The 17,876-nt window shown below is 36.7% G+C and overlaps 1 protein-coding gene across 12 annotated transcripts in view; it reads left to right on the top strand.

Annotated features, from left to right (window-relative positions):
* CCDC82 (coiled-coil domain containing 82) overlaps positions 1–8,754 on the top strand; it is a 37,546-nt gene extending 28,792 nt beyond the window's left edge. For 6 of the 12 annotated variants that reach the window (XM_016919904.4, XM_016919908.4, XM_016919905.4 and 3 more), the window contains 2 exons: positions 2,347–2,532; positions 7,809–8,754. In XM_016919904.4, coding sequence (XP_016775393.1) covers positions 2,347–2,532; positions 7,809–7,877 — 255 coding nt within the window. In that variant the 3' untranslated portion in view covers positions 7,878–8,754. 12 annotated transcript variants of the gene reach the window in all.
* The last annotated feature ends 9,122 nt before the right edge of the window (positions 8,755–17,876 follow it).

Genomic DNA, 17,876 nt, shown 5'->3' with positions numbered 1-17,876 from the left:
GATCTATATGATGATAAGTAGATGCCAAGAGGGGTAGGAATTAGAAATGGAAAGAAGTAAACCATAATGTTAAATATTTTCAAAGGATACTTGTTTTTCATACAGGAAAAAAAATTAGGATTTTTAAACACCTCTCCTTCCCTCTTGTTTCAACTTAAAAATGCTATACAGATAAATTCCTCTTGTTTTGTGGAAATACAGAATAAATGTGAAAGAAATACAAATCACTTTATCGTATGCCTATACTTCATGTAGAACAGCTATAGCTGAGTTCTCCCACACAGTCTACTTTGATGGCAGAAATGGAGACACACAGGGTACCCTTATAGTCACGGCAACTTTTGTGTTGTCTTTTTACACAAAGTTGGAAGTATTAGCAAGTGAATTGCTGAAATGTCATTACTACCAGGACTGCTTTGATGATAAGGTTGAATTGGAAAAGTTAATTTTAATAAGCCATGTACAATAATACCTGTTTACTTCTAATGATCTGAAAAGCAGGAAGGTTTTTACGGAGCCATGAACAAAAATCTGAACATGCTTTTCTTAAACTTTTGGAGATTTGAAGAAGGGTTGCAAAATGTCCAAAATACAATTTTCACAAGAAAACACATCAAACCTGATTGTTGCCAATCATTGTGATATAACTTCTATTCATTTTTGGAAACATATTCCTGCTTTGTCTATCATCACTTGTATGTTTCCTTGCAGTGTGGCCTCAGGAAACAAGTGTATTTTTCTGTCAGACAGAACACAAGTTGCACAGATAAATATTAAAACTAGTACTCATGAAAGCATAACCCATTAGTGAACTTAGGTACAGACACAAATACTTAAGTCAGCAGGAGGTTTACTCTTTCCTTAGGTTACTACTCCATGAGAGTAAGATTGACCATATCATAATGTTTGGAGCCCTTTCTGATGCATTTTCTACAGTGGGTAAAATGATGTAGGTAAAAATATATTGGCTGGGCGTGGTGGCTCACACCTATAATCCCAGCACTTTGGGAGGCCGAGGTGGGCAGATCACGAGGTCAGGAGTTCGAGACCATGGCCAACATGGTGAAATCCCATCTCTACTAAAAATACAAAAAAAAAAAAAAATTAGCTGGGTGTGGTGACAGGCACCTGTAATCCCAGCTACTTGGGAGGCTGAGGCAGGGAAACCGGAATGTAGAGGTTGCAGTGAGCCAAGCTTGCGCCACTGCACTCCAGCCTGGGTGAAAAAGCGAAACTCCATCTCAGGAAAAAAAAAAAAAAAATATATATATATATATATATATATATAAATATATATATATATTTAAATATTTAAATAAATATTTTAATATGTAAATATTTTAAATATCTATATTTAATATATATTTAATATATAAATATATATTAAATATATATTAAATGTATATATTAAATATATATAAATAATTTGGTCAGTGCAGTCAGACTGTCTTCCTATTTTAGCTGTAGTTTTGCATAACAAATTTTAAACATTCAAAACATTCTGAAAGAGAAAGGTTCTGGTTATTTGATTTCATAAAAAGAGTTCTTAATCATAGAATTATAGAAGTCCATATAAACGTAGGAATTAAAATTCTTATAGCTGGCTGACAGCAAAATATTAATGTCTTATTCACATATAACACCTTAAGTAAAGCAATCAGTATGCCTAAACACAGATTTATTTTTTTACTTTAGATCATTTTTTTTGGGGGGGGAAAGAAAAGTATCTAGTAAAAAACTGCCAATACTTAATTTTGGTGTAAGAGTTTGTTTCAGTTTTACATGTTGCTTATAGCTAGAAAAATATTATAATCCAGTCATTTTTAACTACATAAATATGGACTTATCATACTTTTCATGCTTTTTTTTTTTTTTTTTTTTTTTACTTTGTCCATCCTTCTGCCTTTCATTAAAGCCATTTCTCTTTTTTCCCCAAACTTGGCAAACTCTTGTGTTTTCAAGACTTAGTTCAAGCTTGATTTGCTTGGGGACTTTTGTTCTATCTGGATTGGGCTAAGTGCCCCTCTTCACTAGCATTTTGGACATAGCATCTTGGACATACCATTTTTCATGTTGTTTTGTAACCATTTGTCTTTCTCTCAAAACTGTAACTCCCTAATACAGGTAATAGGTATTTTATTTATATATCTCTAGTGCCTAGCCCAATGTTTGAAACCTCACAGGTGCTCAGTGTTTGACTAGTTGTATAAGTAAGAGAAGGTAAAGGAATCATTGTGTAAACACTGAAAGTTAATAATGCATTTTGATTCTACTACTAAAGAAAATCCAAAAACCAGAAAGGATATATATTCGTTGTCAGATAACAATCTTTATTTCTTGATTTAGGTGTTCACTGTTGGCAGAATTTGTGCCAGCCGTACCAGAATTTATCATAAACTGAAACATTTTAAATTCAAACTATACCAGGAATGTTGCACCATTGCAATGACAGAAGAAGTTGAAGATGAACAAGTTAAAGAAACAGTGGAAAGAATTTTCAGGCGGTCAAAAGAAAATGGCTGGATTAAGGAGGTAAGGTGAATATATGAGAATCTTATCATGTAGATTCTGAAGCCTAATTATGATCAGCAAAAGGAAACAAATGATTAGAAGACAGTGAAATTTAAGAGAATCTCTTTCTTCTGTCGTTTGTATTTTCTCTTCTTCTGCTCATTCCTTTCATGCTTATCATTGTCCTTCTGAATAGATGCCCTGATGTTCTAAGGATTCACTCAGCCCATCAGATAAATTTTAATAAGCATTAACACTGTCCTTTATTGAAGGACCTCTGTCCTTTCGCTTTTATGTATGTATTGCTTACATATATACTAAGTCCCCTGATTTTTTTTTTTTTTGACAGAGTATAGGACTCACCTCTGCTTGTCTGCTTCCTATTCTTTAGAACAGTTCTTGTGACCTGAGAGTGAAGAAGCACCTGGTGCCAGTCTGAGGAAAGGATCTCGGCTGCCAGTTCTAATACCACCCACATCCTCTTCTTGAGGACATGGGACTGAGCAGTGAGCACTGTAACTGAAGATCGAGGGGAATGCAGAGGTTTCAGACCACGGCACTGATTTTGATTCCCCCATATCCTATTGATCACTAAATTTGATAACAGGAGTAAAGTGGGGGTTTTGAAGAGTGCACTGGATTCCCGAAGATCTGCTGGCAGCTTATAAGCTCTGGTCTGCTCACAGAGCTTTTAGAATTGTTTATGGTATATGGAAAGAATGCTAATACGACTGCAGCCTTCTAAAACAAGTCTAGTTACATGAATGTATAAGAGAGAACAAATAGTAGATTTTCAGGCAACTCTTATCAACATTTAATCTTTTAAAGAAAAGAAAAAAGCCTAACTTGAGATCCATTGCCTGGACTATATCATAGGGAAATTTGTAAAAGAGGAATATAAAAAATAAGGCAAGAGAGCTTAGGCAGACGGAAAGAAAACAAAACAGAAACTTTTTTAGCACATGTCATATTTAGTGGAGGTCTCCCAGTCTAGATAATGACATCATCATTGGTTTCCCTTTGACAATTTTTCTCCCACCACAAACCACCACCCAGTGATCTTGCCTGCCCCCCACATCTTGATCCTTAAGTCTTTCTCTCATTTTATTCTTTTCAGCTTTTTGTCTTTTACTTTGCTTCTACTTCTCCTACTCCAAATGCTTCTCCCGGCTTATCCCTACTTTTTCATTTGCTTTAGGAGAGAGCACTTATTCAATAACTTCCCGTCTTCATTTTCCTTGACAACATTAAATTCTTAAGTGCTTTTATTGATGCCTTTAAGTGTTGCCAACCCTCTAGTGGAATTGCAAAACCTATTGGGATAGCACAGTTATAAAGAATTAGATACTAGGTATAGAAAAATCACTGTGCATATACTGTATATGTTATATAATAGTATCATATATGGGGAAGAACTTTAAACTTCTTGAAGAAAAAAGCATTTCCAAATCATGTATCCTAGAAAAAGCTTAACAAGGTTTAGGACACCAGAAGGGACCTGGAATTTTAAAGACGTTATTCTTTATGCATAACACTTGGCATTCTTTTCTTAGGAAAAGAAAGGAGCTTAGGCTTTCTTTTCAAGAAAGCCAAGTGTCATGTTATACATAAAGAATAACATTTAGCATTAGGCATTGAAGGTATTTCAAGATTGTGCATGTCTAGGACAGTATACACATTTTTTTCCACATGAAAATACCAAAGACCTTCATTTTTTTGAGATTTCTCCACTTAAAAAATTTGTTCCTAGGTTTTCTCAAAAGATTTCCTAGAAACCACAGAAGTTTATAGCCAATATAAACCCATTTGCAGCTTTTTGTGCTGTGATGAAATTTCAAAATTTGTCACGTGCTCTGACATTTCCCACCCTCACTCTGTCTATCCCTCTCACTGTGTGCCTTTGAGTGATAGCACTGCATGTACTTTGTGATGTGTGCTGCCTTTAGCTACAGTCTGGTAGTCTCAGTTACTCTAACCCTTTAGAATGCCTGGGGCTCAGTGTTACTTGAATGCCGTCTCCATGGCACTTTCCGCTCATATTTCCCATTTATGTCAACCCCTTTTGTTGCCTTACACGTACTATTTGTTCCTGTCTTTCTGCCTCCAGCTTGTATTCCACACCTTACTTTTTCCCTTACCTGCTTCTTCAGCCATTTTACTTTAATTATCTCAGGATGTCTCAGCATGTCTTCCCAAAGACATGCCAACTAGACTGACTTCATTCTTTTTGTTCTTCCTTCTAAAGGTTGAACTAGGGTGATCCGTTTTTAATGTAATGATACTAAAGGGGTGTAGGAGCAACTTGAGAATAAGAAAAGAATAAATAATAGGAAAATTATAATAAAACCAAAATATTTAATAAACATAATAATGCATGTCTTATTCTAAAGAAGAGTTCAATAACATACTCTAATATGACACTGGCAAAATTCTAACGAATATTTGTTCATTAAGAAGAAAGTGTATATGATGATGGGACTTCCTGGGAAGTTGAGGATAGTATTGTTGGGATTGGCTGGTGGATGCATAAACACCAGGTAGTAAAGAAAGCATGTCAATAGAAGTGTCAGGTGCCCATTCATACTGTAAATACTGTATGTAAAACTGTTACAAGTGACAGTTGTATGTAAATTTTAAATGCACTGATAAATATTGTCATATACATAATAATTTAAAATTATAATTAGATATCCCTTGCCTTCCTTAAACGCTTCTCATTTCTTCTTTTTCCCCTCCTTTTCAACTTTTTCCCTTGCCCCTTTTTTCCCCACCCCTTAAACTGATGTTTCTCAAAGCATGGCCCTAAACTACCTATATCAGAATCACCTAGAAGTTTTTGAAAAGTGTATAATCCCCTAGCCTCATCCCAGATTTATTGAATGACAATCCTTGTGGATGTTAAACATCCAATATTTTTAGCATTGGTGATTCTTAGATAAAAGTTTGAGGATCACTGCTAAAAAGTACCCGTTAACACTGAATTCTGTCCTCATCCGCTCAAAGTTTCCTTGGCAAATCAATTCCCTTCTGCAGTTGTAGCTACTGCTTCTGAGTAGAAGATTCCAAACTTCTCTTATATTCTGACCTCTTTCCCACACTTCATTTCCACAATTCCAACTGTTTTCATCAGTAGGTCCATCAGGTGTTGTAAGAGAGTAGTCTTCACTATTAAAATAAGTAGTCTTCACTATTAAAACCCTCCAAATGTTTAGTAAAGAATTATGAGAGCAGTATCTTTAGGTAGAGAGGATGGCAGAGTAATACTAACTGCAATGTCTATGAGTTTCACTTTCCAAGTTTTTTTTTTCTTGCCAAAGCTGCATCCTAGCCACACCATTTAAATCTCAGAAACAGCATACTCTATACTGGTTAAAAGTATAGGCTTAAGTATTTGCTTTGCCACTTACTAGCAGTAGAATTTGGGAGCAAGCTATTTTATTTCTCTTAGCCTAAGTTTTCTCATCTGTAAAGTAGGAACAAAAACAATAATAATAGTTAGGGTTTTGATTGTGGAGATTAGATATGTAATACGTTTTAAGCATTTAGTATAGGACCTAGCAATTAGTAAGTGATTGATTAATCTTAGCTGTTACTTGCAATAAAAGCAAGTAACCTCCTATCTTAGTATAGCTGAGATAGATTTTAATTGTCCTAGCTGTGTGTGGTGGTACACAGCTGTAGTCACAGCTACTTGGGAGGCTGAGGTGGTAGAATCGCCTGAGCCCAGGAGTTCAAGGCCAGCCTGAGCAAGATAGTGAGACCCTGTCTCTTAAAATAATTTTTTTAATTTTTAATTTTCCAAAAGAAATTTAATAAATAATAAAGGGATATGAGGAAAGGTAATATGAGAAACATAAAAACAGTCAAACTTTTAAAGTATAGGTTTCTAATCCTAGAGTACTTTACTTATATCTAATAAAACCTATCTAAGTACTAGGCCAAAGAAAATTCCTAAGTAGTCCCTAGGCTATTTCCCCTTCTGTTATGTGTTTCCATCTTTCCTGAGAAGGAGATCCAGTCAGATATCATACGGTTATAAAAAAGAGTTTCATGGCCTTCAAGGTGTAGAAGGAAAATGCACTTCTCAACATTCCCTTCTGTAGGTCCCTATCACCACAGAAGTCAGGGTCACCAGGATCCTCTCTCATTTCACTGAAGATTAAAACACAGTTCATAAACAGAGTCAAGAAACTAGTATGTCATTAATCCCCTCACTGAAATAAATACTTTGAACTCTATATGTCTGAAACTGAAATCACAATATCTTTCCCTCGCACAAACAACCTGCAAAAGAGCCTGCCATTATTCTACTCTGTCAACTTTGAAATCTCTAAATCATTCTTGACCCCTCTCTTAACTTGTTACACTTTGTTCTTTACTCTTCATCTTCATTGCCATGACTCAGATTTGGGCCCTCATGACCTAAATTGTTATCACAGACCCATAACTAGTTGCTGAACTATTCTAGAATGAATGTTTTACCGATTTTCTTAAAATACACCTTAGATCAGTTCAGTCCCCTGCTCCAAAACCTTTAGCAACTTTCCATTACCTGTCAAATGATTGTTCAGTTCTTTAACCAGTATTTTATAATTTTTGTTCTCTGAACTCAGCCTCTTTGGTTCAGTCTTAGCTCTCTCTGTTCTCCTAAAAATACTCAGGTTGTAGTCAAATCCCATATTTTCTTGTCACGTCACTTTGATGGACTGTTCTCTCTTGCTGAAAAGTCTTGCCACCAACTCTTTGCCTACCAAATCTGTTTTTCCAGGACAACTTAAATGCCACTCTTTACTGCTTACCTCAACTAACCATGACCTATCTTCTGAACCCTCATAACAGTGTCTGTACCTCTTTGGCACTTATTACTGATTGTTATTGGTGTATTACTACTGAACTGTATTCTCCTTAGGGGCAGGAAAAGTATCTTTTAAAAAACATTGTACCTAGACAGTCATTAGCAGAGCCTTTGATATATATGTTCAACAAACTTTTTATGAAGTTATTGAGGTTACTACATTCTACTGTAAGCATGATAATATAAAAATTATAATTTAAAACAGTTATAAAATTAATAATATTCACTTTGATCACTTTCCAATGCTTTCTATATGGAAATATATGAGTTCTATATGAGTTAGGAATGCTTATTTGAAATTAAGTTCCTGTTTATCATAAAAAGATTTTTGTTCACGATTACCATGAAATGAACTTATCCTAATTGTGTCTGTAGTTTGCAAAGGCCCAGTTTGCCTTCATTGCTTTGAGTAAAATAACTAGCTTTTCTATTGTATATGCAGAAATATGGTCAACTTGAAGAATATCTCAATTTTGCGGATTACTTTCAAGAAGAGAAGTTTGAGTTGTAACACATTTCCATCAGAGAAGATTTTTTAAATTCCTGTAAATGTGAAGATCATGATTCTTGTTTTTCTGTATCATGTGACATGTTTGTACATTTTATCTATATCTTCATGGCAAAATATTTTGTTTAAAACATGATTATGTTAATTCCTGTGAAGTGGCACTCTACACTCTAATTAAACTTTTATCTGATGTACATAAAAGCATTATCTTAATTTTTAAGTCTGTAAATATATTTTAAAGTTATATAATAATGGCTTTATAACAGATGACTGTCAAGTGAATGAGCTGTTGATATCCTGTCAGTTTAGTCAAAATATATTGTATTTTTAAAATGTATTTAGACTAACGTCTACATGTATTTTTACAGAATTCCTGTCCAGATCTGTTTATTCTTTTACAGTATTAAATGATTTTCACTAATATATTTTTTACTGCTATCATCTAAATCAGTGGGCCATGGAAGAAACCTCATATATCATTCAGTTCAATCCCATTGCTTCAGAATCAGATCATAGCATATCTATTCTAAGTAGAGGAATGCTTTTTTCCTTTTCTTGAAAGTTTCTCTTTCAAATAGATGTCAGGCCTCTAGAGTCTTTCAACCCTCTCATTCAGGAATAATTTTATGTAAATTTTCATGCTTTATAATGTTCTTACTTTTTTCTATTCAATTTTGTCTATATATTGATGATTAGGATGTATTTTATTTATTTTTATCCATAGCTTTTTCCATATAAGTATGTATCTTAGGGTCAGAACTGCTGAAAGAGACAAACTCAGCCAAAAACACTTGGAAAGCATATTTTGGTATCTGCATTGCTTTGCACATCTAAATTTTCCCATAAAGTAATAAAGTAAAATGGTTGCAGAGTGAACAAATGAACCCTGTGTGTTCTATATTTTTAATTCTTAAAAGTGGTATTCTAGTAGGATCTATCCTTTAGATAATTTTTTCTTAATGGAAGTCTTGGTTGAACTTGGATTCATCTATTATGCGACTGATGGCATGGACCGTAGTGTACGTATCCATAAAAAGCTACATTAAGCTCATATATGGAAATGAGTTAATATTTTCTACAATTCATTTCCTGAAATTATCCGTATTATTATTGTAAACAAATGGGGTGGAAAAAACTCACAATTGTGGTAACAGTACTGATGCTGATGTTTAATGTTTAATGAGGAGTGCATACCTTTTTCAAACATTGTGAAATGGAAATTTCACATATCTGTATTTTTTTTTAATTTGAGATGGAGTTTCGCTCTTGTCACCCAGGCTGGCGTGCAATGGCATGATCTCTACTCACTGCAACCTCCGCCTCCCGGGTTCAAGCGACTCACCCACCTCAACCTCCTGAGTAGCTGGGATTACAGGCATGCGCCACCACACCTGGCTAATTTTGTATTTTTTAGTAGAGATGGGGTTTCACCATGTTGGCCAGGCTGGTCTTGAACTCCTGACTTCAGGTGATCCACCCACCTCGGCTTCTCAAAGTCCTGTGATTACAGGCATGAGCCACCGTGTCTGCCCTACATATCTGTATACTCATTCATGTTTCCCTGGCATATCGCAAAATAATTCTTAACTAAATTCCAAGGAATAAAAATAAAGTCGTAATTGAAAGGTGAAGATGAAGGGACAGTGTCCACAAAAAAAGCAAGGCAGAGTTAGAAGTGACAGTCAAGGATGAAGCGTAAAGGATCACAAATGATTTATAAAAAGGAAGGCCAGAAGAAATGAAAAAAAAAAAGTATCTCTAAAGTATCTCCAATTACCTAGAAGCATCAGTTCTCATATGGGACATTACAGACAAGCTTGAGATGGCTGAAGAGTAATCTTAAAATATATCTCTTACTTTTAACAGCATGCAGTTAATTTGTAAATTAAGGCACTAATAATTCCAAGGACTTATCTGGATCAACCATCTTGTTGGCTTGAAGCACTTTTCCTATTGGAACAGCTGCCTGTTGATCATAAAATGCTTATAGGTAGTTTGATGTCTAAGGTCATTGCAACCAAGCATGCTACTTTGTAGGAATTTGGAGAATACAAGAGGCTCTAAGGTCGTGGTAACATTAAAAGAATGGCAAAAAGGCTGTTAGGAAGTGAGAATTAACATGTATTAGGGGGCAAAAAGCAAGTAGTTCATAAGAAAATGGAAATGTTGAGAAATAGAATTAACCTTTACAGGTATTAGGACATATTATTTTATCATTATCATCATCATCATCAATATCATTGATTCAATAACAACACAAAAACAGGTTTTTTTTGTTTTTGTTTTTTTGAGATGGAGTCTCGCTCTGTTGCCAGGCTGTAGTGCAGTGGGGCGATCTCACTCACTGCAACCTCCACCTCCCAAGGTCAACCGATTCCCCTGCTTCAGCGTCCTGAGTAGCTGGGACTACAGGTGTGCACCACCACGCCCAGCTAATTACAAAAATAGTTTTTAAGCTCATTTATTTCACATATTTCACATGACTGTAAATTTTTTAGATTTGGCCATTTATTACTACAGTGTTAGGTGCTTTAGTGTTAGGTAGCTATTGATAGCAGAGATGATGAGGAAGACAGAAATGGACAAGTAAAAGAAAGTAATTCTAGAAAGAAATCACAGGGCTATACAGAAGCTTTAGGGCTATGAAGAGGGAACAAAACCATAAGACAGGAAAAAACAAGGGAAAATAAATGTTTATTGTACAGGCAGTTGGATGCAATTGGCCACATTTCCTGACTTGTCTGCTCATATTCAGATGAGTAGATCTATATAGTACTCATTCCCAGGAGGTATTATAGGACTTACTTAGATTCCAGAGTGTTCACTGAGGGATAAACTGCAGCCTTTGAGCAGCTTTGAGCTACTTTGGAGATAGTTTGGCTCCCCCATAACTCCTTTCATACTTGCTATTGAGGCAGCCAGACTAGTGATTAAGGTGGAAGTCAGTCTTTTTTCTTCAACTTTTATTTTAACTTCCGGGATACATGTGTAGGATGTGTAGGTTTGTTACATAGGTAAATGTGTGCCATGGTGGTTTGCTGCACAGATCATCCCATCACCTAGGTTTTAAGCCCAGCATCCATTAGCTATTCTTCCTGATGCTCCCCATCCCCCAACCCAACCACCAACAGGCTCCAGTGTGTGTTGTTCCCCACCATGTGTCCATATGTTCTCACCATTCAGCTCCCACTTACAAGTGAGATGGTGCGATGTTTGGTTTTCTATTCCTGCATTAGTCTGCTGAGGAAAATGGCTTCCAACTCCATCCATGTCCCTGCAAAGGCCATGATCTCATTTCTTTTTATGACTGCATAGTATTCCCTGGTGTATATGTACCACATTTTCTTTATCCACTCTATCATTGATGGGCATTTAGGTTGATTCTATGTTTTTGCTATTGTGAATAGTGCTGCAGTGAACATACATGTGCACATATCTTTATAATAGAATGATTTATATTCCTTTGGGTATATACCCAGTTATGGGATTGCTGGGTCAAATGGTATTTCTGCCTCTAGGTCTTTGAGGAATCACCACACTGTCTTCCACAATGATTGAACTAATTTACACCAACAGTGTAAAAGCATTCCTTTTTTCTCCACCACCTTGCCAGCATCTGTTGTTTTTGTTTTGTATTTTTGTTTGTTTTTTTACTTTTACCTAATAGCCCTTCTGACTGGCATGAGATGGTATCTCATTGTGGTCTGGATTTGCATTTCTCTAATGATCAGTGATGTTGAGCTTTTTTCGTATGTTTGTTGGCTGCATAAATGTCTACTTTTGAGGGGTGTCTGTTCATGTCCTTTGCCCACTTTTTAATGGGGTTTGTTTTATTCTTTTAAATTTGTTTAAGTTCCTTGTAGACTCTGGCTATTAGACCTTTGTCAGATGGATAGACTGCAAAATTTTTTTCTCATTGTGTAGGTTGTCTGCTTACTCTGATGACAGTTTCTTTTGCTATGCAGAAGCTTTTTAGTTAATCAGATTCCATTTGTCAAGTTTTGCTTTTTTGCAATTGCTTTTGGTGTTTTCATCATGAAATCTTTGCCCGTGCCTATGTCCTGAATGGTATTGCCTAGATTTTCTTCTAGGGTTTTTATAGTTTGGGATTTTACATTTAAGTCTTTAATCCATCCAGAGTTCACCACTTCTGTTCAATATAGTGTTGGAAGTTCTGGCCAGGGCAATCAGGCAAGAGAAGGAAATAAAGAGTATTCAAATAGGAAGAAAGGAAGTCAAATTATCTTTGTTTGCAGATGACATGATTCTATGTCTAGAAAACCCCATTGTCTCAGCCCAAAAGCTTCTTAAGCTGATAAGCAACTTAAGCAAAGTCTCAGAATACAAAATCAACGTGCAAAGATTGCTAGCATTCCTATACACCAACAACAGGCAAGCAGAGAGCCAAATCATGAATGAACTCCCATTCACAATTGCTACAAAAAGAATAAAATACCTAGGAATACAGCTAACAAAGGAAGTGAAGGACCTCTTCAAGGAGGACTACAAACTACTGCTCAAAGAAATCAGAGAGGACACAAATGGAATCCATGCTCATGGATAGGAAGAATCAATATCGTGAAAATGGCCATACTGCCCAAAGTAATTTATAGATTCAATGCTATTCCCATTAAACTACCATTAACATTCTTCACAGAATTAGAAAAAACTATTTCAAAATTCATATGGAACCAAAGAAGGGCCTGAATAGCCAAGACAATCCTGAGCAAAAAGAAAAAGGCTGGAGGCCTCACGCTACCCAACTTCAAACTATACTACAAGGCTACAGTAACCAAAACAGCATGGTACTGGTACAAGAACAGACACATAGACCAATCCAACAGAATAGAGAACTCAGAAATATGACCACCCACCTACAACCATCTGATCTTCAACAAACCTGACAAAAACACCCAAGTGAGGAAGGATTCCCTACAAAATAAATTATGCTGGGAGAATTGGCTAGCCATATGCAGAAAATTGAAACTGGACACCTTCCTTACACCATGAAGTCAGTCTTGAATTAGAGTTCTGGTCTATTAACTTCCTAGTTATATGAACCAGAACCAGTACTTTAATTTTCATGAGCCTTAGTTTTTCTCATTTATAAATGGAGTTATAGTATCTCTCAGGATTGTTTGTGGATTAAGAGGGATAATATTTGAGAAGTGCTGTGGCATAACAGTAATTTTTTAATTGCAACTGATGGAAACAGAAATGAAGATGTTGATGATGATGTCAACTTGAAATTAAATGTCTATTTAAGGGTAAATGTGTAAAAAAAAAAAAAAGACACTCCAAAGAAGTGTCCTATACCACTGGAATATAGTATGAATATTAAATTCCTGCTTCACAATTTAAGATATGTCTATGTCTAGCAGAGTAGTTAAAGTTTACATCATTTAGTAATAGCTGATTTGACTAAGGACTGCATGTTATGAATCAAATTCCATGTTACTGAAGGGCTACAGAGTGAATGGAATGGTTTCAGTTTAAATATTACATGTTTCTTTTATACTGAATGTAAAATATCCACAATAGTACAAAGAAGATATTGTCTGATGAAGACAACTTTTTAAAACTAAACTTTTAAAAATAAAAGTTTTCTATTTTTGTCCTCTTTAATGACACCTCATGACAGTTCTCCATTCAAATTCTGTTTATCTAACAAATATATATTTCTGCTTTTCTCATGAGTAGTGAGGAACTTAGCCTTGGAAGGAACAGATAGAGATAGAAGTATGTTCCAATGAAGGCTGGGCGCAGTGGCTCATGCCTGTGATCCCAGCACTTTGTGAGGCCGGGGCGGGCGGATCACAAGGTCAGGAGATTGAGACCGTCCTGGCTAACACAGTCAAACTCCGTCTCTACTAAAACTACAAAAAATTAGTTGGGCGGGGTGGCGCGCGCCTGTAATCCCAGCTATTCAGGATGGTAAGGCAGGAGAATCACTTGAACCTGGGAGGTGGAGGTTGCAGTGAGCTGAGATCGTGCCACTGCACTCCAGCCTGGGTGACAGAGCGAGACTAGGTCTTTAAAAAAAAAAAATTGAGGCAATAATTAATAGCTTACCAACCAAAAAAAGTCCAGGACCAGATGGATTCACAGCCGAATTCTACCACAGGTACAAGGAGGAGCTGGTACCATTCCTTCTGAAACTATTCCAATCAACAGAAAAAGAGGGAATCCTCCCTAACTCATTTTATGAGGCCACCATCATCCTGATACCAAAGCCTGGCAGAGACATAACAAAAAAAGAGAATTTTAGACCAATATCCTTGATGAACATTGATGCAAAAATCCTCAATAAAATACTGGCAAACCGAATCCAGCAGCACATCAAAAAGCTTATCTACCATGATCAAGTAGGCTTCATCCCTGGGATGCAAGGCTGGTTCAACATATGAAAATCAATAAACGCAATCCAGCACATCAACAGAACCAAAGTCAAAAACCACATGATTATCTCAATAGATGCAGAAAAGGCCTTTGACAAAATTCAACAACCCTTCATGCTAAAAACTCTCAATAAATTAGGTATTGATTGGACGTATCTCAAAATAATAAGAGCTATCTATGACAAACCCACAGCCAATATCATACTGAATGGGCAAAAACTGGAAGCATTCCCTTTGAAAACTGGCACAAGACAGGGATGCCCTCTCTCACCACTCCTATTCAACATGGTGTTGGAAGTTCTGACCAGGGCAATCAGGCAGGAGAAGGAAAAAAAGTGTATTCAATTAGGAAAAGAGGAAGTCAAATTGTCCCTGTTTGCAGACGACATGATTGTATATTTAGAAAACCCCACTGTCTCAGCCCAAAATCTCCTTAAGCTGATAAGCAACTTCAGCAAAGTCTCAGGATACAAAATCAATGTGCAAAAATCACAAGCATTCTTATACACCAATAACAGACAAACAGAGAGCCAAATCATGAGTGAACTCCCATTCACAATTGCTTCAAAGAGAATAAAATACCTAGGAATCCAACTTACAAGGGACGTGAAGGACCTCTTCAAGGAGAACTACAAACCACTGCTCAAAGAAATAAAAGAGGATACAAAGAAATGGAAGAACATTCCATGCTCATGGGTAGGAAGAATCAATATCGTGAAAATGGCCATACTGCCCAAGGTAATTTATAGATTCAATGCCATCCCCATCAAGCTACCGACGACTTTCTTCACAGAATTGGAAAAAACTACTTTAAAGTTCATGTGGAACCAAAAAAGAGCCCGCATTGCCAAGTCAATCCTAAGCCAAAAGAACAAAGCCGGAGGCATCATGCTACCTGACCTCAAACTATACTACAAGGCTGCAGTAACCAAAACAGCATGGTACTGGTACCAAAGCAGAGATATAGACCAATGGAACAGAACAGAGCCCTCAGAAATAATGCCACATATCTACAAGTATCTGATCTTTGACAAACCTGACAAAAACAAGCAATGGGGAAAGGATTCCCTATTTAATAAATGGTGCTGGGAAAACTGGCTAGCCATATGTAGAAAGCTGAAACTGGATCCCTTCCTTACACCTTATACAAAAATTAATTCAAGATGGATTAAAGACTTACATGTTAGACCTAAAACCATAAAAACCCTAGAAGAAAACCTAGGAAATAACATTCAAGACATAGGTGTGGGCAAGGACTTCATGTCTAAAACACCAAAAGCAATGGCAACAAAAGACAAAATTGACAAATGGGATCTAATTAAACTAAAGAGCTTCTGCACAGCAAAAGAAACTACCATCACAGTGAACAGGCAACCTACAGAATGGGATTAAATTTTTGCAACCTACTCATCTGACAAAGGGCTAATATCCAGAATCTAAATGAACTCAAACAAATTTACAAGAAAAAAACAAATAACCCCATAAAAAGTGGGCAAAAGATATGAACAGACACTTCTCAAAAGAAGACATTTATGCAGCCAAAAGAGACATGAAAAAATGCTCACCATCACTGGCCATCAGAGAAATGCAAATCAAAACCACAATGAGATACCATCTCACACCAGTTAGAATGGCAATCATTAAAAAGTCAGGAAACAACAGGTGCTGGAGAGGATGTGGAGAAATAGGAACACTTTTACACTGTTGGTGGGACTGTAAACTAGTTCAACCATTGTGGAAGTCAGTGTGGCGATTCCTCAGGGATCTAGAACTAGAAATACCATTTGACCCAGCCATCCCATTACTGGGTATATACCCAAAGGACTATAAATCATGCTGCTATAGAGACACATGCCCTGGTACGTTTATCGCGGCACTATTCACAATAGCAAAGACTTGGAACCAAGCCAAATGTCCAACAATGATAGACTGGATTAAGAAAATGTGGCACATATACACCATGGAATACTATGCAGCCATAAAAATTGATGAGTTCATGTCCTTTGTAGGGACATGGATGAAGCTGGAAACCATCATTCTCAGCAAACTATCACAAGGACAAAGAAACAAACACCGCATGTTCTCACTCATAGGTGGGAATTGAACAATGAGATCACATGGACACAGGAAGGGGAACATCACACTCTGGGGACTGTTGTGGGGTGGGGTGAGGGGGGAGAGATAGCATTAGGAGATATGCCTAATGCTAAATAACGAGTTCATGGGTGCAGCACACCAACGTGGCACATGTATACATATGTAACAAACCTGCACGTTGTGCACATGTACCCTAAAACTTAAAGTATAATAATAATAAAATTTAAAAAAAGAAATAAAAGAAATTATAAAACAAACAAAAAATCTGAGTGTATTTGTCCCCATTTCCAAGCTAACAGGATTGGTGAAAATAAAATGGACTAAAGTAGGCTATCCTATAGGGAACTAAATTGCAAATAAATCCAGTATTGAGATGTTTGCCTTGATTTTGCCTATTTCTATCCATAGCTCAGTTTGAAACGACCATATTCATGAAATGCCAGAGTTTGTTTAGATTACTGAAGGTATATTATTTGAGACCTCAAATCCAAATGACTTCCAAATTAGGATACCCAGAATATTTTTGGTTCTGACTGTTGCAGTATTATGCTCACCTTAATTTAATCTTCATAATTGAAAATAACAAGCAGAATCCACAATAAGTTTTTTTTTTTTGGAGACAGAGACTCACCCTGTTGCCCAGGTTGGAGCGCAGTGGCGTGATCTTAGCTCACTGCAACCTCTGCCTCCTGGGTTCCAGCAATTCTCCTGTCTCAGCCTCCCGAGTAGCTGGGATTACAGGCGTATGACACCATGCTCAGCTAATTTTTGTAGTTTTAGTAGAGACGGGGTTTCACCATATTGGCCAGGCTGGTCTTGAACTCTTGAACTCAGGTAATACGCCTGCCTTGGCCTCCCAAAGTGCTGGGATTACAGGCGTGAGCCACTGTGCCTGGCCAATATTGGATATTTTAAAGGTGGGATCACTTGAAAATGGGGGGACAATGATCTGTGTGAGATCTATTTGGTTTCTATTATTAAACTTCTTGAAACTCAGAGTCAGGTGCAGTAGTGGTGAGTACCTGTAGTTCCAGCTACTCAGGAGGCTCAAGTGGGAGGATCACTTGAGCCCAGGAGTTCAACTCCAGCCTGGGCAACATAACAAGACTCCATTAAAAGAAAAAAAAAAAAAACTTTTTGAAACTCAGCTGCTACACATTGACTTTCCTCATTGTGTATGTGCACCAGGTAGCTAAGGATACTTCAGGTCTTATATTTGGTTTTTCATAGGCAATCATGCATTCCCAAAAAAAAGCGTTTGTTTCTAGAACTGGTATCGATAATTGTATCATTCTCATAAAATATTTTATTTATCCCAACTGATTTGCCTGTGATCACCCAGACTCACTTATCCAGAGACACACAAATGGGCAGGCAGGTAGACAAACGCTACACCTGCCTGCCCTTTAGGAGCTAACAATGTGATTACCTCTCCTCTCCACGCGCAACCCCTTCCGCCCTCAACACACACATTCATTATCTTCCTTATTCTATTAATGAACATTTC

The sequence above is a fragment of the Pan troglodytes genome, chromosome 9, assembly GCF_028858775.2.
Source record: "Pan troglodytes isolate AG18354 chromosome 9, NHGRI_mPanTro3-v2.0_pri, whole genome shotgun sequence".
NCBI lineage: Eukaryota > Metazoa > Chordata > Mammalia > Primates > Hominidae > Pan > Pan troglodytes.
The sequence above is the reverse complement of the archived record's forward strand: the minus strand, read 5'-3'. Positions and strand labels throughout refer to the sequence as shown.